The sequence below is a fragment of the Haliotis asinina genome, chromosome 12, assembly GCF_037392515.1.
Source record: "Haliotis asinina isolate JCU_RB_2024 chromosome 12, JCU_Hal_asi_v2, whole genome shotgun sequence".
NCBI classification, from domain to species: domain Eukaryota; kingdom Metazoa; phylum Mollusca; class Gastropoda; order Lepetellida; family Haliotidae; genus Haliotis; species Haliotis asinina.
Genome location: NC_090291.1, coordinates 19,932,126 through 19,952,428, shown reverse-complemented (window position 1 = coordinate 19,952,428; position 20,303 = coordinate 19,932,126). Strand labels below are relative to the sequence as shown.

The 20,303-nt window shown below is 36.6% G+C and overlaps 1 protein-coding gene across 1 annotated transcript; it reads left to right on the top strand.

Annotated features, from left to right (window-relative positions):
• The first annotated feature begins 1,962 nt into the window (after positions 1 to 1,962).
• LOC137257903 (regulator of microtubule dynamics protein 1-like) lies at positions 1,963 to 20,262 on the top strand. The gene is made up of 9 exons (XM_067795406.1): positions 1,963 to 2,109; positions 7,203 to 7,341; positions 10,665 to 10,948; positions 13,423 to 13,512; positions 14,218 to 14,273; positions 14,877 to 14,964; positions 15,382 to 15,412; positions 16,082 to 16,215; positions 16,653 to 20,262. Exons 1-9 carry the CDS (start codon positions 1,972 to 1,974, stop codon positions 16,701 to 16,703), a joined length of 1,011 nt encoding a protein of 336 aa, XP_067651507.1. The 5' UTR covers positions 1,963 to 1,971; the 3' UTR covers positions 16,704 to 20,262.
• The last annotated feature ends 41 nt before the right edge of the window (positions 20,263 to 20,303 follow it).

The following is a 20,303-nucleotide window of genomic DNA, read 5'->3' as shown; positions in this document are numbered from 1 at the left end:
ATATGTTATACACTTGGACAAAGTTCTGGAACTAGTGACCGTTAAGTTCAGATTATACCTGTGCGAGAAAGAGGGTTCAGAGACTTCAGATCAATGATGGTAGTGGGAGTTGATTATAATGCTATCTGAACTCACTATTCAACAGATACATACCTTCCAAAGGGTCTTCTTGAGTCTTTGACTCTTTGACCTACATAACATCGTGGGTGCTAGCAATATTGAGTGACTTTGTCAAATATAATATTACAACCCTTTATCTGCTATATTAAGTGAATTCAGCATTGGTGGTGTTTCTTGGTGAGCTGCAGCATCTAACAGTTACTTATTTACCAAGGAATGAAAGGAAAATAAAACTAACCTTTGTCATCAGGTGAGGGAATGAAAAACCTTAAAGACTAATCGTGAATGATGTAATGTCAGTGACCTGAAGACACATGGCACCATTAGATTTATTGGAGTTCTGTTTTGTTATTTTACATATTTTATGACAGTCATGCCATATTTTGTGAAACTGCTATTCAAGATGTCGAAAACACGAAGACAAGAACATCAATATTTAAAGTCACTTTACTGACACTTACACTCCACAATAATTAGTGTAAAATTCGAGGAAGTGTGCATAACTTTCTCGTGAGGAAGTGACGTCTTCTCGTGCACGTTATAGGTGACACCTGATTGTGACCAGTCCGAGTTATATTAGTTTCATTACGCACCATCTTTGAAACAAAATGTAAACAAAATGCCAAGTTAAACTGTCGTTAGAAGTCATGACGTCTCTACGCGATGATGCTCTCTTAACAAATTTTACCATAACGCGTACGTTGCTATGGATCTTGTCGCAAACATTGTAAGCAATGGAAGCATTGTTATAGAATGTAGTGATATAAATGTCTATATTCCAGGGATACTATGGGAAAATAATTTCTCAGCTTTGTTTTTCTTGGTGGATATGAGCATCCATCACCCAAAATGGAACTAACTGAATATAAACACATCTGAAACGTCTGTATATAGTACCTCTGCTCGGAACAAGCTGTGGATCATTGACAAATATGTATACTGTTCCTACTCATTCTGTGTGTGACCTTTACTTGCATTATGTGTTTCCAGGTAAAGTATATCAGGAATGGTAAGGTAAACATAACATTGAAATGAAGTTGAGGTAGATCCCATTACACAGATGCAGTACGTTCGTTTTTTAATTGTTGGGCGGTGGTGGGCGTCAGATTCAGGATTCAATTCCTTGATATGGGAATTGAAAGTAAATGTCAAACACTGTTCATGTTCGTGTCTGATTGCAAATTGCTGAATGTATTTAATGGCACTGACGTATGTTGTTTCATTGCTACGCATGTATCATCCGCAGTTCGGGGGATAAGTAGCGCACGCTGGGTACTTGTACCGAACTGGGCCGGACAAATTTAAGTTGAGCAACTTTGATAGGCGCTTAAACCCACAGCGACCCTTCTATTGCGTCTATTGATTCGAGAACCGCACGTCAGTCAATATACTTCGTAAATGCATCCCGCTGACGCAAAACGCACGATAGCTATCGGTAGTCATCATTAAAACGAGCACATTTCTAACGCCTCCACTTCCGTCAGTCACAATCTACATTTTCAGCGCGCATACAGAACTCCAGCATTTGCATAATCCTATCTCCACACCTTGAGGTGTCCGCGTGTTGTCAGCGGGTTCAAAGAGCAAATCGGACATCATCAGCAGACACTTGAATCATATTAGCTGCAAAATTCCAGTATTCATCAGATTGTCTGCTTGTTAAGCTGGGCAAACGGTCAAGATTTATATCTTTTGGTCCATCACTCACGCGATCAGTTCATATTATCGACAGTGCGAAACAGCTAAAACGTGTGAAAGGGAGACCTTTATATATAAACGTTGACGCGTGTGTCGTCTGCTATTGTAGTCACTCTTCTGTCGAAGGAGGTACGTTTTAGTCACCGCTCAAAGATGGCCGCGCCCAGTGAGAAACTTATAAAACTTCTACCTTTGATCAGAGATTATGCACGTTCTTTCAATGGGATGTTTGGACATTCGCTTCGGGAAAAGAATCTCAGTCAATTGAGAACACGGAGGAACAAAATTGGGGTAAGTGTGATCTACCGATATCAATATTAACATCGCGACAGGACGATTTGCTGAAGAGCAAGGCAAGGAAATGTTTTTCAACATTGATTGTTTGCTAGCAAGCATACTTCACTGGCATTATATTTGTCAAGTAGCTATGCATGTTTTGAGTTGATTTTGTTTATAATAGATAATACATATTGGTCATTAGGTTACAAGTAGTCCACCTTGAAGTTAAGCACCAGCGTGTCCATGGTGATCAACATGACAGGTTGTTGATACTTCCAGTAAGAGGTTGTTACTCTTTGGACAAGGGAATAGTTGATTAACATGCTACTAGTCTCAGCACAATTAAAGTATATTTTGTAGTCCGTATGCAGGATGTGATCATGAAAATAGCCATGCAATCACAAAACAACTGATGACAAAGTCTTAACACCTGTCAAGAGGATAAACTTCCTCTCCATTTCATCTCTGTTCCCAGATTTAATAAGTGTAATCCTTCTTTGAACATCTACTGGCTGCCGAGCAGTTCTCGCTGCATAACAGTTATCACCAGTACATCAATATCATGCATGTGCAGTTCCAGTCATTTACTACCAATATTTTACCCACCATATTTGACAACAATACAGCTAAAGAAAATTCAAAACAGTAAGTAACATAAGAAGATAAATAAAAGATTTATGAACCCTCTGATTTTTTAAAACTTAGTTTGGGAGAGGTCACCCGATCTATGCTATCCTTCAAAGGTTCAGGCTCACTGAAAGCACTCACTTTATATTATATACATATACAATATACAAACCCTGATGAATAGCTCACAGATGAATAGCTTACAGATCATGCATCAAATTGCTGATAAGCATTTGCAGATACTGTTTATTAGAACAGCTGCATTTGGGTGGAAAGTTTTGTAACAAATCCGCCAGTTTTCACCAAGTTTCATTATTTATTGAACTCATGACAATAATCTTTTCAATGTTATGAATTCATTTTACTGTACATCAGCTCCTGTTTGAACAGTATGTTTACACAGTATGGGATAATTTGCAAAATCTAGTTTAGAACAGTTGACTGAAGTATGTGGCTACCTCTACACTTGTGAGTCCAAACTTTTGATGACTAGTATATATAATAGCAAGTTCAAGTCCACAAATCTTTAAATGTTTCGTTCCCTGTCAGTCTATTGTGAAAAACACTCAAGTACTGACAGAATCAATTAATTGAGGTTATTTTGTGATACAGATATATATTTTATTTCACGAACGACATAGGAAATTCTGAAATGGTGATAATTGTCACAGTTAGTTGTGAGAAAACACCTGTTTGTACTGCCTTGTTACCCTTCTGCCATGTTATGTATAAACATGATAGTGATAGCTAATAAAGTATCACAATTATTTCAGTTTCATTAAGTTAGTGTACAGTGGAGTAATTTTGTAGATACTGCTAAAATATGGTGATAACTGTTCACCAGCCAGAATATGTATACATAGTACAAAAGTAATAGACAGAAAAGATCACTGTGTATTTCCTATGAGCCGCTGTGGTAGATGTTTCATTGATGTAACAGATGATGGTGGCTTCACATTTGTAATCATCTTCAGTGTCATTCTTAGAATGTTTAAGGCTTGGTAGGTTGTCTGTAAGGGAGATATGATTCAGTTTGATACAATAATTATATAACTATATATTATACTAGATCTGGGAGGAATGTTACTTCCTTGTCACCAAACCAAACCAAACCACCCAACCCCCCACTCAGAGAATGACCATTACTCTGAAATCATAGCATTCTTGATTGGTCTAAAATTAACTTTCTTAACATGTTGACTGCCACCACGAGTATAGTAGTATCAATGTCTGCTTGAGTTAGCTCGTAACTAATATCAGTGGCATTTTAATTCAAGTTTCACATGTTGGCAAAATAGGCATAAGGAACAAACGTCTCCTGGCATTCTTTATCAGTGCCAGGAGACAACTGCTTCTTGTGCCTTTTTTTGCAAGCATGTGAAAATTGTTTTAAAACACCTGTGATGTAGCTACAAGATAACTCTTAGGGGCAAATTCAACTCACCTACATGGCCCCAGGAATATTTTAGCCATATCTTGAGAAGTTTGAAACTGATAATAAGTTGAATTAAATTGTAAAACCTGTGGACAAAAGACAGTAAATTGACTACATTTTCACTGAAACATTAAAACGTAAAATAAGTAATTAAATCTAAGACATTTTAACTATAGAGCACACCACAGTACAAAAGCAGGCTATTTATTGTCAACAGCTGAAGTTAGATCACCATACTGGGGGCAGTGGAGAGTTAAGTGCTTTTGCTTCCAGCATGGACCCTAGCTGGATTTACGTCATCCCTTCAACTGTATGTATACAAATCTAGCCATATAGTAAAAGCACACATATTCTGTGAATGAAAAGTGTGAATAGATTAAATTGACTTTGAATGTTTTTGACTTGCATATCCTCTCTGGATAGCTCACCTGGAACAAAAGTGGTTAAACTTTTTGTGTCGTCTTTGTAATTTTAAGATTTAGACATCCATATTGTCATTATTCTACAACTCTTTTATTAAAAGTATATAAATTTTTGATGTACATTGCTCTATGGAGGTTGTGTGTTCAAAATTGATGTTAACTTTCCTAATCTGTTAACACAGTAGGTAAAATCTCAGGACATAACATGCACAATATCAGTACTATTTACAAGCTGCAAATTGAAACGAAAGCATTTAAAATTTTAAATGACAGCACCCATGTCCTATTTTCTGAATTTCTACTTCTTCCTTCTGGTTGACGACTGCGCAAGCTGATATTCAGGATAACATCATTTCCGCCCAGCAAGCATAGGTGTTTTGATTTAATTATTTCAATGTTTGTTAATCATCTTAGAATACTTTACTAACTGTTTCAAACTGTTATCTTAACATACTTTTAATGATCCTAAGCATTCTTTAATGTCACCGCTATAGCTTTAAATCTTTAATATGTTATGAATATTCATCATGTGTGTTGCATTGTATGCATTATCAGTGCAAATTTCCTATGGGACGATCAGTCAGTCAGTGAGGAAATAATGAGGGATGTTATCAATCACACACATCTTATACATGTAAACTTTTGTTTCTACATGTTTGGACAATGTGGTTTTGTCAGCAAAAGGTTTATGTAAATTCACATTAAACAGCAATGGCACAACTTCCAGGGAGTTTATGCATGAGGTTTGACAGTGCATTGTTTTGTATTTAATCTTAATCACTTAATGATAGCGTCAGTCTTTTTGAGCCTGCTCCATAGCTATGACCTTGGGAAGAGAAGCATTTTATTAATGAGAGTCATTCACAACAGGAAAACACATAAGAGGAAGAGGGTTTTAACCACTGTCGTTCCACAGGTTGAGACCATGACACATGAGTGCGGAGTCGTGTGTAAGATGGCCGTGGTGTAATGGTTGCGAGGAGGGGGAAAAGTTAAACATTAACTGCACAAGTTAAGACATTGACTTCCAATCATGAGTACACTTGTAGTGTCAGTTCTGGTCAGATCTGCCACTATGAGCTCGTAGCTACATCAGTGGTATTTAGAAGTTTCAAGTTGGCCAAATAGGCATAAGAAAATAAACGTGTCCTGGTGTTCTTAGTTATTTCCTCCTTCAGTTCCTCAAGACCCAGATGTCTGTAACTCACAGGACCCCTCTCGCAATGTACCTTTTATGCCTCTTATCCATCTGTATCTGAAATGGCTTTGCACAGCATGAAAATTTCATCTGAATCAAAGAAAGATTTGACAGTTGTTTGGATGAAAAATTGCAAAAATACAGCTATTGATCTGTGATCTGAGATCAATGGCAAAATTTCTGAAATGGAATTATGTTCTCACCTGTATGTGTTACAAATTGACTTTCTGGCAGCTAGTGGACAGAAGGAACTTGTTTTATAGCGTTTGATTGCAGCCAAACAGGATGTTGCTGACAATTCTGATCTCAGATTGTTAATTGTGTTTCAGTTATTAACAATATTTATGTCAGTAATGACATTTTACATATTCAGTAATGTAAGTTATGTTGTCATTATTGTAGGGTTAACACAAATGCATTTACATACCATGTGCAGTTTCTTGGAATTGTGTAACTGCTAAGGAAAACCTCTTGCCACACATTGCTCCGTATGTGCCAATCGCACATACCCACAAACATGTTTGTGCTGTTAAACTGATAATTGAATGTTACTTCAACACATGTACTCAGACATTTCAATGCTCTTAATGAATATATGGTGCTTTCTCACACAGAAACTGATTTCATGTGTTCTGAAAAACTGAGGTTCACACCAGTGTTACAATCATATTTTCCACTTCACTATCCATACAAGCCTTTTTCAGGTGTCCTAAGCTAGGATAATGTGATAAAACCATACATACTCCCAACAATGCTTAATATGGACATTCTACTGAAACATTTGATACTGTTTACAGTGTAAATCGTTGTTTCTCAATTCTTCCCAATAATGGCTGTAGACATTGTAGACAGGGAGATCAGTTATCCTCTTATGTATTTCTAACTATACATTACAAGCTATACAATACAATCAGAAATAAGGATGGTGTTCTAACTTGTAATCATTATTTGTTTCAAGAGACTCTTGGATGAAGCGATTTTATGACATGATACACCAAACTTGCCTATCATCACTATCTTTCTCCAGAACAAAAATCGGAATTGTTACATTTGCGTGAGATACAAATAACAATCTCATACTTTCATGATTCTTCTGTAACAGTGATGCGTTTTGTTCTGAAACGTCTTAACTGATATGTCTCAGGGGTGCAAATAACCATTGCCTGACGTCTGAGTCCAGTGTCTTTTCTGCTAGGCAAGCAAATTTGTATATCAAGCTATATCAAGTATATCCAATGTTAATTATGTTGTTTATTTTAAAAATGAACAAGAAAATCGTATGGTACAGTATCAAAATTGAGTGCCACTGTACCATAGTACACTAGCAATTTGAAAGTTATTTCCACCCCTGTTTTTCCAGTGAGGAAAGAGTTTTTAAGAAAGGTTTGGCAATTTGTGAGCTCAAATCTTTATTTTATTTCAGAAGACAGTAAGTGAACATCATTATCCTTCCAAGAAATCATCATCGTCTTGCCATAGACTGCCTCTTGTCTTTATACCTGGGCTGGCAGTGGTTAAAGCTGTCAGTTTTGGATTTGGGACTTCTAAGCCAGCCACAAAAGGTAAATGAGATGAGATACATGCAGCCTCAACTTATTTCAGATGTCTAGTCAGATGATCAACACGATCCTAATGAATCAATTAATCTATTCATGCATCATTGTTGTGTGATCAGAATGTTTTTCTCCTGTTGTAAGCTTAGTACTTCTCTGGGTCCCATTTCATAAAGTATAGACATGCATAGCTTCACAAAGGCATGTCTAAATTATCTGTTGTTGCCCTAGTGCATCCTTTGAAAAAATGCAGTTTTATCCCAGAGTAATATCTGAATTTCAGCCTGTTCGAAAGAATAAATCTTGTTTGGAGCAGTGTGATAATTTCATTTCTTACTCACCTGTGGATGAGAAACCCATGTGAGAAAACTGTTATCACACATATGTGTGAGATCAATTTCTAAGCCTGTGATTGGCTACTCCATGATGATGACCTAGGGTCAGGTCATCACAGACTGCTTTCTTAAAATTCATTGGTATGTTACTTGTGCTTCAATCGAACAGAAAAAACCCTTTATACCTGCTATTTTCGCTATTTCCACATAAACAGGTATTTACACAATGAAACACATGTACAAATAGATATAACATGAATCTAGTTATTTTCTAATTCCTTTTATTTAGACTTTTGATTCTAATTTTGAATCCTAAATAGCTCGAACTATCAGTGATACCTGTGTAAACAATTATGTGAAAATTGCTGTTAGAGATAAAGCCTGTGATTCCCTTCCAATATTTAAAATGTACAACATTGCTAGTAAATATTGAAGAGATGCAACAAGTGTCATGTGTATGGTCTTGCAAAAGAACGATAACGTCAGTGCCTGCCCTTTGGACTTCGATTTGCCTCATTGTTTCTTTTCACTGCTAAACATGATGATTCTTTCCGTAAAGATCCACATCCCGTTCAAAGCTGATGTTATCAAATTCACTTATGACAGTCAGAAGCAAAACACAAATGTTGAAACGATGTGCAACATGGAACTTTTGAAAGTGTTCATGAATGCAAATAGTGACACACTTCCTTTGTACTCAGTCGAAAATGTACAGCAATGTTTAATCTACACACAAGTCGTTGCTTTTAAGATATTCCTTTGACGCATGATAATGTGAAGTTTGTGTCTTCATAACATACAGGATATAATCAACTCACATTTCATATTTCATACTGACAACTCCGTAAATTCATTAACATTCCAAGTGGCAGTTTCTGGCTTGGGAAAATGAGTAGGCTGCACCCTGGTAAAGAAGAGTAGTCCCCCTTCGATAGTGAACGTAACATCAGTAATGTCACATTCAAGCACATTAGTTACACCTAATTACACACACAAATAATGTTGGCTTCGGTAGATGGGATAACATTGAATGTAAACTGGTATCGAGAACGAATCCCCAATGTGTAGAGATAACCAAAACAATCTTCTGATGATGACAACCACCAAACGATAATGAAGATGTCTCATGATCAAACATTTAATCCTTTCAAGAAATAAAATGTCGTCATTTTAGAGTGTGTAATTAATTTCTGTGATCATGATAACTGCATTATCACTACTGCCTTGATGACTGACGTAAGATGTGGCAGAAACTACTGGAGGGTCACCATGGGGATGAGTGACGTCACTCATTCATAATGCTGTGTAGGACAGTGGGGTAGCACAGTGGTTAAGGTGTTCGCTTGTCACGCCGAAGACCGGGGTTCGATTCCCCACATGGGTACAGTGTGTGAAGCCCATTTTCTGGTGTCCCCCGCCGTGACATTGCTGGAATATTGCTAAAAGCGGCGTAAAAACTTAACTTGCTCACTCACTCATAATGTTGTGTTCTGTATTATTGCACAGTTATTATGAGAAAATATGACACTTGAATCTGTTTGACCATAAAATGGTGCAATTTTATGGCGTTGTATATAGATTACTGCACTCATGCCCATCAGATACCATTTATCTTACAACTGGTACATTTCTTTGAAACAATCTTTTGTAAGATAAATGGTATCTGACAGACATGAATATAGTAATCTCTACCTTAACATCCTTTGTTTTGTAGTGTGTCTATTCTGTACAGATAAGTCAGTTGTAAATGCTTGTTAATGTAATGATCCTCTACTTATCTTACATTAGACAAAGGTTCTATGTATGTTTATTTTATCAAATTTTGTTGGGACATTTTCTATATCATTTCTAAATTTGGAAAATAAACCTCAAAATATTAAAAATCCAGCTTATGATTTCTCTAAACAAAACAAAGTTTTTACTCAAATTTCAAACTGAGTTTGAGAATTTGAAACAACTGAATTTTTAACTCAACTGCATTTTTAAAATAAAAGACTCAAACAGCTTAAAGTAATATATCCTCTAAACTCACAATGTTTTCTACAGTTGAGTCTAATGTCGATTTCAGCTCTTTCTGGGAAATGATTTTTTTCTGTGTTTCATCATTTTTGAGTAAAAACTCAAAGTCTATATCTCAAACTTAAGTTACAGCTTAGAATTTTGTTTTGAGAAATTTGGCCATGACATTTAAGATGACAATCAGCTATTGCTCATGAAGATGAACCCATATGAAATCAGGTCCTACATGCTGGTATTTCCAAGTTAAAGAGCTTCCATTCTAAATGCGCCCCATTGTGATTCTGGTTACCAGGGTTACCATGCTTGTGGTAAGGGCAAATCAGCAGATCAGTGGGATTTGGTAATCAGATTCACTTGTCATTATGTCTCAATTGGGTAGATCATTGCTCTTGATGTTGATCACTAGTTTGTCTGATGAAGATATTATTTATGGACTGTTGATATGTATATGGAAACTTCACTTCAGCATCATCCAACCCACCAACATTTCAGACATTGTCACATGGTGTCAACACTTGGAACTTTCAGATTTTGGTTATTTGATATATTAGTACATAGAATGTATTTGTTTGGTTTTGTAAGTTCATGAAATGATCCTCGTCACGATATGGCTGAGATATTGCCAATGTGACTTTTAAATATTAGCTCACTCACTCAAGAAATGATCTGACGAAATTTATTCTTGCAGGAAAGAACATGTTAACATTAAGTCTTTATGAACTTTAACTGTTATTACTGCCATATTTTGAAAAATGTTAAATCAGTTTCCCTATTTGCTACAAACACTTAAAAAGGTAAGCCAGTATGAGTGGAAAATGAGTCACAGATTTTTATGATCATCATGACACAGATTTGTAATAGCTCCCAATGACAAAAACAGATTTCAACCAGCAATCCTATTTGTGTGATCTGAAGTTGGATTATTGTGTAATAGATTTGCTGTTACCACCTGTGCATGCTGTGTTTTGTGTTGACCAGAGTCCCCACCGAGTGACCCAGGTGCGGCCCAAATCCAGACCATCATTAATGAAGCTGACCGGCTTTATGAAGAAAATGATCCGATTCAGCTGTACAATTACCTCATCCAGTTCAAAGACATTGAAAATGATGGAATAATGTGGCGCCTTGCGAGAGCTTCTTGTGATAAAGGAAAGTTGCTTGGAAAAAAGGACAAAACACAGCGACGTGTTTGTGTTTATGAAGCATTTGAATATGCTAAGAAGGCACTTGCATTAAATAAAGAGAACTTCGCATGTCATAAGGTATGGATGTTATATGGAAGTAAATTTCAATGAGAAGTAAGAAAATGTTCTTTTACAGGAATGAATAGGATGATCATGATGATGTTGGTGTGAACTTTCAAATGAACGTGGTATTAGAAGTTATATTGAAAATAACAAAATATATCGACCACACTGATCTTTCGTTTGATGTTTAGACTTTTTCGTGCATTCAGTCATATTTATTTTCTAGATTATGATATTTATGAAATCCATATTTTTTGGTTACTAAATCTGACATTTCATTTGGCATTGATTGTTATCTATATATTTGAATGTTAATGAACTTAAACACTGGGGGCTTTTGTCAGCCTTTTTGCAACAGATCCATTTTTTCTGCTACCTTTAAGTATCACATTTGGAATTAGTCATTTTTAAAAAAATGTGAACTGAACTGAACACTGCCCTCTTTATGTTGGCCTCATCCATTCTAATCGTTTTGTGACTTTTTCTTCTGTTTACATGTCATAACAGAAGTTGAATTTGTCAAGATATTGGTTTGTCTTTCTTGTACTTGGGACATCAATTACATACTTTGAAAATATGAGAAAAGATGCATACTGTCTTGCTGTCTCTTCTTAGACAGTGGGAATTTGCAATAATTTAGTCGGGAGATAATACTGGTCTTGTTGATGCTAAACAGGTGCACCCCAGTTGATACCAGTTTTGTACCTCACAGATGTTAAGTTAGAACTGTGGTCTAACTTAAAACAATTCCAGGAATTTGTGAGAAATGTGTTCAAGTGTTGAAGTATGAGTTCAGATCATGTATTGTAAGCATAATACACATTGCACTCACTCACTCACTCACTCACTCACTCACTCACTCACTCACTCACTCACTCACTCACTCACTCACTCACTCACTCACTCACTCACTCACTCACTCACTCACTCACTCACTCACTCACTCACTCACTCACTCAGAGTCCTTGATTATTTCTGCTGCTATTATATATTGATCCTGAGGGATTTAATTTTAGGCATTGCGATATTGGTTTCATATTACGGAGCACTATCCAGTGCACTGTACAGAGACAAGTACAAATTACGAAAACCTAGAGACTAATTTTGCCTTTACATACGTTAATTTTTGTGGATGAATTGGTGACAAAATTGGATTGGATGTATTTGTGAAGGCAGTATCAGAATATGTAGGGAGTCTTGTGATGGAAGTGAACCAATTGTTATTGCATTCTGCTGACAAACACTTGCATACAATAAGCCATGAGATTTAGTAGTGATGTGGTGACAGACAACTCGACTTGATCAGCATTAATTCCCTGGGCTCGTGAATTATAATCAGGCAGCGGTTGAGATTAGATTTCTCCGCCCACCTGTGTTCCTCTGCAGAACAAAACCTGTCAATTTGGATACTTGCATGACAGAACATGAGGAATGAAAAGAAGGGAAATTGTTTTGTCAGATAGGCATATATTCCTGAACAGACAAACAACATGGGAACAGTGCAACCTTTATTAGTGTGTGGGAAATGACTGAAATGTCTAGATACTTAGGTTCCTGGATTGCCAGAAACTGACCTCTTATGCGACAATATCATATGTATTGTCAGTGCTTGCTCAAGATTCAATATGGTGATGTGGTAGCCTAGTGGTTAAAGTATTCACTCGTCAACTCAAAGACACAACTTCGATTTCCCTCATGAATTCAATGTATAAATCCCATTTCTGGATTCCCTGCAGTGATATTCTGTTATGTTATAGGATATTTATATAGCACACATATCCAGGCAACTAGTACTTGCTAAAAGTGCTGGCATATATTTCCCTTGATCATTTGATATCAGTCTCAACAGCTTATCGTATTATCAATGTTAACTTCCCCTTGAGTATACACTATTGCTGCCTCTAGGTGCACCAAGTTATTTTGGGCTTTCTCATCTTAACGTGGACAGGGACACATAGTCACAGTACTTTGTCCAAGTTCTCTGCATGTTGCTATACCTGCAACTAGGTGTTTGCATGTATTCAATTAGCCACCATCTGGTCATATGCCAACGTATTCGTGGGTTCTTTTAAGTGCACAGGGTTGCGTTTGGTACACTAGGGGTTGTAACAAATCTGAAAAAGTCTGCACACTAAGTTGGCTTGAAGGTTGTAATACCTGGTCACATGTGGGCTCAATCTCGACACCTAAGCCTTGCTGGATCGAAAGCCTGGTGCTTTAGCCATCTTGCACACCGCTCGCCTACTGCCCTTTGCTGGAATGTAGCTAAATGTAGCATAAAACCATGCTCATGACATTGATCACTGGACTGTGACTGACACCTGATATGTGGAATGTTGCTGAGTGCAAGGTCAAACAACAAACGAAACAGGCAGTGTATCTGTACTGAGAACCAAGTGGTGGTCCCAATAGGTCACTTAGCATGTAATGATGTATGCCCGTTTCCATTAAATGACAATGCTTGTGATGTTTGACCGTGGGTGTTTCAGTGGTATGCAATACTGCTGGATTACACAGGCGAATATGAAGGCATGAAGCAGAGGATATCCAATGCATACACAGTCAAAGAACATTTCCTGGTAAGTTAGGAACAACAATTTATGAATTATTTGTTGATGGGAATATTGTCAGGGCAACAAATTGATCTCTCTGGGGATCGCTCATTGGAACTATTAGGCAGTAGCCTATGCTGAATGAATAGTGCAACTTAATGGATTTGGTAGTGACTTGGTCAGTTGTAGGTCACTGTGCCCTGATGGTATAGATTGATGAACATCATCAGCCACTACTTACATTTCAGTATTGCTGAGAGGTTTTCAGGAACTTACGTGAAACATGCAGCAAAATTTCACAGTTTAGAAGAAGCTGAATTGTTTCACTCAACTTTTGAATTATTTAAATAGAAAATCTGATGAGATATCTCTCATCTTTTCTTCTTCTTGGTGTCTGTTATGTGGAATGTTATGAAAATTATCCCTTATGGGTTACTTATGTCCAATTTCCTTATGTTCATAACAAACAGACCCATGAAGATCTGTGTTAGAACAGGTCTTCAGTAACCCATGCTTGTTGTAAGAGGCGATTAACTGGATTGGGTGGTCAGGCTCAATTGACACAGGTGAATGAATTGCATAGATCAGTGCTCATGCTGTTGATCACTGGATTATCTGGGGGACTTGATTATTTACAGACCACACAATATTTGCTGAGTACAGCGTAAAACTAAAGTCACTCACTAGATCAAAGATGTTATCATGGTTAACAAGAGCATGTTTCAATTTCAGAAAGCAATAGAGCTGAACCCGAGAGATTCTACCTCAATGTACTCAGTGGGATACTGGTGAGAGTCTTAGTCATAGACATTAAGAGCAAATTCACACAATACTTTGTCAATGTTAGTATGGATCCATGAGTTCAAATATCAGTTTTTCAGTTCATGAAATACATCTTGTATTTGACAAGATGATGAGAGGAGTTCTAGCATGCAGTGTGATGCAACTGAACAAAATATTATTTTATGTTTTCAAATATGCACAGTGTCTTATCACTTAAGTCAAAATATTCAAACATGACAGTAGGAATATCTTGGGTGACTTGTGTATAGATATTTGTAGTTTGTCTAGTTCTAGACCCTGTGACGTGAGCTGACTGGCTCTGGTATGTGTTGTGTCTAGGTGTTTGTAGTTTATCTATACCCTGTGTCATGAGCAAAGTAGTTCCTGTGTGTGTTGTGTCTAGGTGATTGTATTTTATCTATACCCTGTGACATGAGCTAACTAGTTCTTGTGTGTGCTGTGTCTAAGTGCTGTACTGACTAGTTCCTGTGTGTGTTGTGTCTAGGTGATTGTATTTTATCTATACCCTGTGACATGAGCTAACTAGTTCCTGTGTGTGCTGTGTCAAGGTGCTATAACTAACTAGTTCCTGTTTGTGTTTTGTCTAGGTGCTATGCGTTTGCTGACCTGGCCTGGTACCAGAGGAACATCGCTGCTGCCTTGTTTGCCTCTCCACCCAAGTCTACCTATGAAGAGGTGAGTGGCAGTTGGTGTGGTGTAGTTTAGTAGTAGTAGCTTTCCTATTTGTGATCAGATGTCAGGCTTACTGACTTGGTTTACACATCATCATATTCAGATCGATGCACATTATGTCGATCATGCAGTAGTCTGGTCCAGATTTAATCATTTACAGACCTCTGTCATGTAGCTGCAGTATTTGAGCTACATGGCGGCGGTCTGTAAATGATACGATGACATTTGTCAACCAGGTCAGCGAGCCTGACCTAAGTTTACTCTAACAACAAACATGGGTTCTAACCCAGATGTTTTACAGGCTATGGCTGTTGAAGATAATTATGGCCACATTTGAGACTTTGAGATGATGCTTGAATTATGATTGATTGATTGTGATTATGATCTTTGAACTGAATGCATTGTTCATTGTGTCTGCAGGCTCTAGAGTACTTCCAGAAAGCTGAGGAAGGTAAGACAGTTACTTCTGTATATATACTTATATTTCTGCAATTATTGTTTTTTAATGTTTTGGGTAAATAAATGAGTTTACTGTGATATCAGTGTAGAGGTTTCAGATGAGAATTAGGATGTGTCATGATGCAGTTTGAAACATCATTATTTGAAAACACAAAAAGTTTGTATACTCTCTGTCCTGCCACAATGACAACAAGTACAAACTTTCATAGCTTATTATCGGAAAAGTGGAGTGATATCGGTGAGGCTTCACATCGATGATTGATACTTGATTGTCTTCACTGACTCAAACCAAATAGGCACATATCCTGGAGACACTATTTAAACTGACATCCCCAGAGGAAATACAGTGACCATTATATGATGTTTTTCTAAAGTAAACACCACTGTTTCGACATCAGAAAGCACAACAGAACTGCCCTGATATTGCTGGAATATTTCTAAATGTGGCATTAAACTATGCTCACAAAAAGCAATTAAAAAATCCTGAAGTCTCTAAACACTTTCAGTTGAAAAAATACATGCTATTACAGTTCATGGGATAGTTTTGTGACATACTCTTTTTTATGGCCTTACAAAGGGATAAGGGCCTTTAGTCCTTTAGTTGTATAGTTATTGTGGTGTAATGGTGAAACATGCTGTATGTTTGTATGTTTGTTTCCAGTTGACCCAGGTTTCTACAGCATGAACCTTGTGATGCTGGGAAGGACGTACATGCATCTTGGCAAGCATGAACCTGCCACCCACTACCTGAAGCAGGCTATGCAGTACCCAGTCAAGACAGTTGATGATGAACAGGTACACATGATATACATCTTCTGCAATATTATCTTATTTGTCCAGTGTTTCAACCTCATAAAGGGAGTCATTCTGACCTTAACTAGTCACCTGATATGGTATGAGATATTATGAGTAATATACAGAAATTATGTCATGTCCATTGTAATTGTTGAACCCAGTTACTGTTGGTCTTCCACAGTCACTGTTGGTCTTCCAGAGTCACTGTTGATCTTCCACAGTCACTGTTGGTCTTCCAAAGTCACTGTTGCTCTTCCACAGTTACTGTTGGTCTTCCACAGTCACTGTTGCTCTTCCACAGTCACTGTTGGTCTTCCACTGTTACAGTCACTGTTGCTCTTCTTAAAAACATACTGCCAAATTTGAAAATATTTCATTGTAAGGTATTTATTGTGCATTATGATCATTGTTTTGACAGAAATTAATTCTGTTTTCAGGCTCACAGAGAAGCAGAGGAATTATTGAAGAAATTAGGAGTTAAGCAGTGAAAACATTCACTGGAGACATCATGAAATAAAATGTAACAAAAGCGGATATTTTAATGGATGCCCTATTTGGTATTAAAAAACCTGTAATATATTCATGACTGTATCACACACTAGAGTGAGTGAGAGTAATGGATCTTTAGGTGACTGAGAGTGAGATGTGTCAGTATTAAATACAAGAATCTTCTCATGAATATGCATTTGTTTGAATATGTGTTGATGACTGTGAATGAGTTATAGATTGGTGTTCTTATTCATCATCAATCCATCCACCACTTACTGCCACGGGATTGTGATTGCTAACAACCATGTGCCGTTACTGTAGTAGCTCAAGATAAAGCTACATGTATATCATATTACACTGCACATGGGGGTGGAGCAGACTCTGTGTCTCATTTACATACAAATAAAAAATTCTGAAGAATGATTTTGAATTTTCTTTTGATGTCAACTGTATCTACTTTTGTAGATAAGGATTTGTTCCTTGGCAAGCCACACTTTTTTTTATATTTCTTTGACATATATTGATATATTTGATATTAAAACACATTTTAGTGATATTCTGCATGGAAAATGTATGGAGAATTATGACTGATAAATATTCTTTAGTCATAGTGCCACTGAGTGAATAATTGGTAGATGAATTTATCTGGATGGATATCAATCTATGATCATGTCTAGCCAACTGACTCATGAAGTTCATAAGGAAGATGATGTTGTTTATCATATGTTAGTAAACTATCAGTAATTGTATCTTCTCATGTGAAAGTTCACATGTTGATATGAGTCAGCGGAGTGATAACTTTCGTTTGTTGATATCACTGTCCATGACATTTCTTTGTAAATTTGACAAAATATTTAGTTTGTAGAAATGTGTTGTTTTTTTCTTACACCAAATAGGCATTATAAGATGTCTTGCTTTAACAGAAGTACATAAAGAAATGTCTGTTTGCATTTCATAGATCAGTAAAACTGTCTGCTATGGTTGAATTAGTTTTTGCCATGACATTTCTTTTGCAGAGCTATTACTGTACAGTCTGTATATTGTATTATTTTATTCCTTCCACACTCTGACCCAACTGACATGTCCAGGTATTACTAAAATAATGTTCAGAGGTCAATATGTTCTTGTGTTTCAGGTTTTTGACATTTTCCAAAAGTCTAGACTGAGTAATTAACTGTCATGAATACACATACTTTTTAGGGGCAGTGGGGTCCCCTCATGGGTACAATGTATGAAGCCCATTTCTGGTGTCACCTGCCGTGATATTGCTGGAATATTGCTATAATATAGATGCTTCTTAATAAACTAAAAGTTGTTATTAATTGTTATGTTGCCAAATAGTTGGCAGTCATTCTTAAATACTCAACATGGAAGTCATGTGACAATTAAAGTAAACTCCGGACAGTGGCTACGGCTATAACAGTATATTTATAATTTATATAGGCATCGCCTACCATTTGCTAATGCTGTTGTAGAGTCTGGGTGCCTCAACAAACCATACGCAAGCCAGTTCAGTTAATTGAGTAAAGTAGGCAAGGTATTATAGAACTAATGGTCTTAAAGTGATTCTGATGCATTTTTTGTACTCACAGATTTGTAAACAATGGAGTAAATGTGATTTTATTGTGTAAAGTACATGCATTATCTGGAGCTCGGACATACTTTTGAATACCAATTCCATTCCAGACATAACTCCTACACCTTCTGCCAGAGTTGACTGATTATACTTATGTTGTACATACTTTGCTCTCTTGTCTCCCTGTGAAGTTTGCTACATGCTCATTAGATAGTAGAAATGTTTCCTGGTGGAATTGTCTTCCTTTTAAGAATTGTATTGTTTACTTTTGAAATATTTTTCTCTCTAATTTCTCTGTAATTTTGATTGATTTACATGAAGTGAAAGTTTTACAAAAAAGCCTTTAGTAAATTTTATATTGTTTCTGTCTGGTTTGTAAAAGACAACCCATTAAATATTTTCAAGGGGATTTTGTATAGAGGTAACTTATTTTATCTGGTACCACTGCAAGGCAAGATAGGTTTTGATGATATAAAAGAGCCTAAATAAAAAAATTATAAACAAAACCCACCCCGTAGCAGTGTGATTTTTGTGTAAATAATGAAGAAACATTCTGATGCATAATGTTTTTAAACCTTTTTGGTTACGATCTGTTTTTCAGTGATAATCTATGACCTTGCCCACAATACATAAAATCTGGTCCCTCATACAGATTCATTTTTGAATATTACAAATTGTGCTTGACCAATTTTATTGCCTTTCTGTGGCATAATTCAACAAAATGCCAATGAACACTCAGTTGCTCAATGAAAATCCATTACCTGGTACCACCTAATACAAAACAGTTAGACCAGATCAATGGTCACCTAATGGGAAATTGTTTATGTTATCATCTTTGTTTGACAGGATGAAACACTGATTATCACTAGCTTAGCTTATTCATAGGAAATCATTTAAATGGGACCTCAATCACCTCCCACCTGAAGACCTATTCTGTTAGTGTCAGTGTTTTCTGAGAGACCTTGTGATACACCTGTGGTTCTGTGTTCATATTGCTGTAGTTCGGACATCACCAAGGTCATATACTTTCAAATATCATAAATACATGAATTATTGTTAACTTGCAGGTGTCTATGACGTTGAAGTGGCATTGATGTATTATTTAAATAATTTTTTATATACTGCTTTTAGCTGTTTCGATCACTGTTTCTGGTGAATAGACTCAATGAAACTGGATATTCTGGATAGCTGTCTGATAACAATCACTGTTTCTAGCAATACATAACTGTGTCTAGTTTTAGAGCACTTTGGCTTTTAGAAATACTTAATGATGTTAGAAAATAGAGATGTGTTTACTGAATGTGTGAGTGGGTTTCCATGGTAAATATCATTTGCAGTTATTTTTATATCTATATGCATTTGTTTTTCACATGTTGATTATCAGGGTCCCGTTTTGCTAAGTGATCAGGGCCTATATTTTCGAAGCTTTCTTAGCACTAAGACAGTCGTAAGTACCATACATTAACATTAACTTGTGACTATCTTAGCGGTAAGAGAGCTTTGAAAATATAGACAATAGCGCTATAACTGTCAGGAAATGTAATTTAAAGTATGGGATTTACCATCACCTTAGTGCTTTGATTGAAATGAGGCCCAGGGTGCCGTTGGTGAAAACAAAATTCCTGCTAAGACTATCGTAAGTCTGTGTTGAGGTACTGGACTTCCGATCACCTTATTATAGTACAACTGCACCCTGGATGTAAATGATGGCACAAGCAATACTCAAGGTAAGTTACATTTGTGTGGACGACCCTTGAGCTAGCACCGTTTTGTTGGATGTATTTTAGCATGTATGTGTGAGTATTTATTATCTAAACACAGGAACAAATGTTTGGGAACAAGTGCACTGTTTTTCTTGAACCTTTATGTTTGACCATTCGTTGATACAATGATATATTTAGACTGTTCATTGACGGGTGTGGTTCTCTAAGAGGTTGTACTGCAAGTTGCTGATCTGTGATCAATAAATTGTTCAACTCTCATTCTGTTTCTCTTGAGTGAATAATGGGCAATATATGCCTTT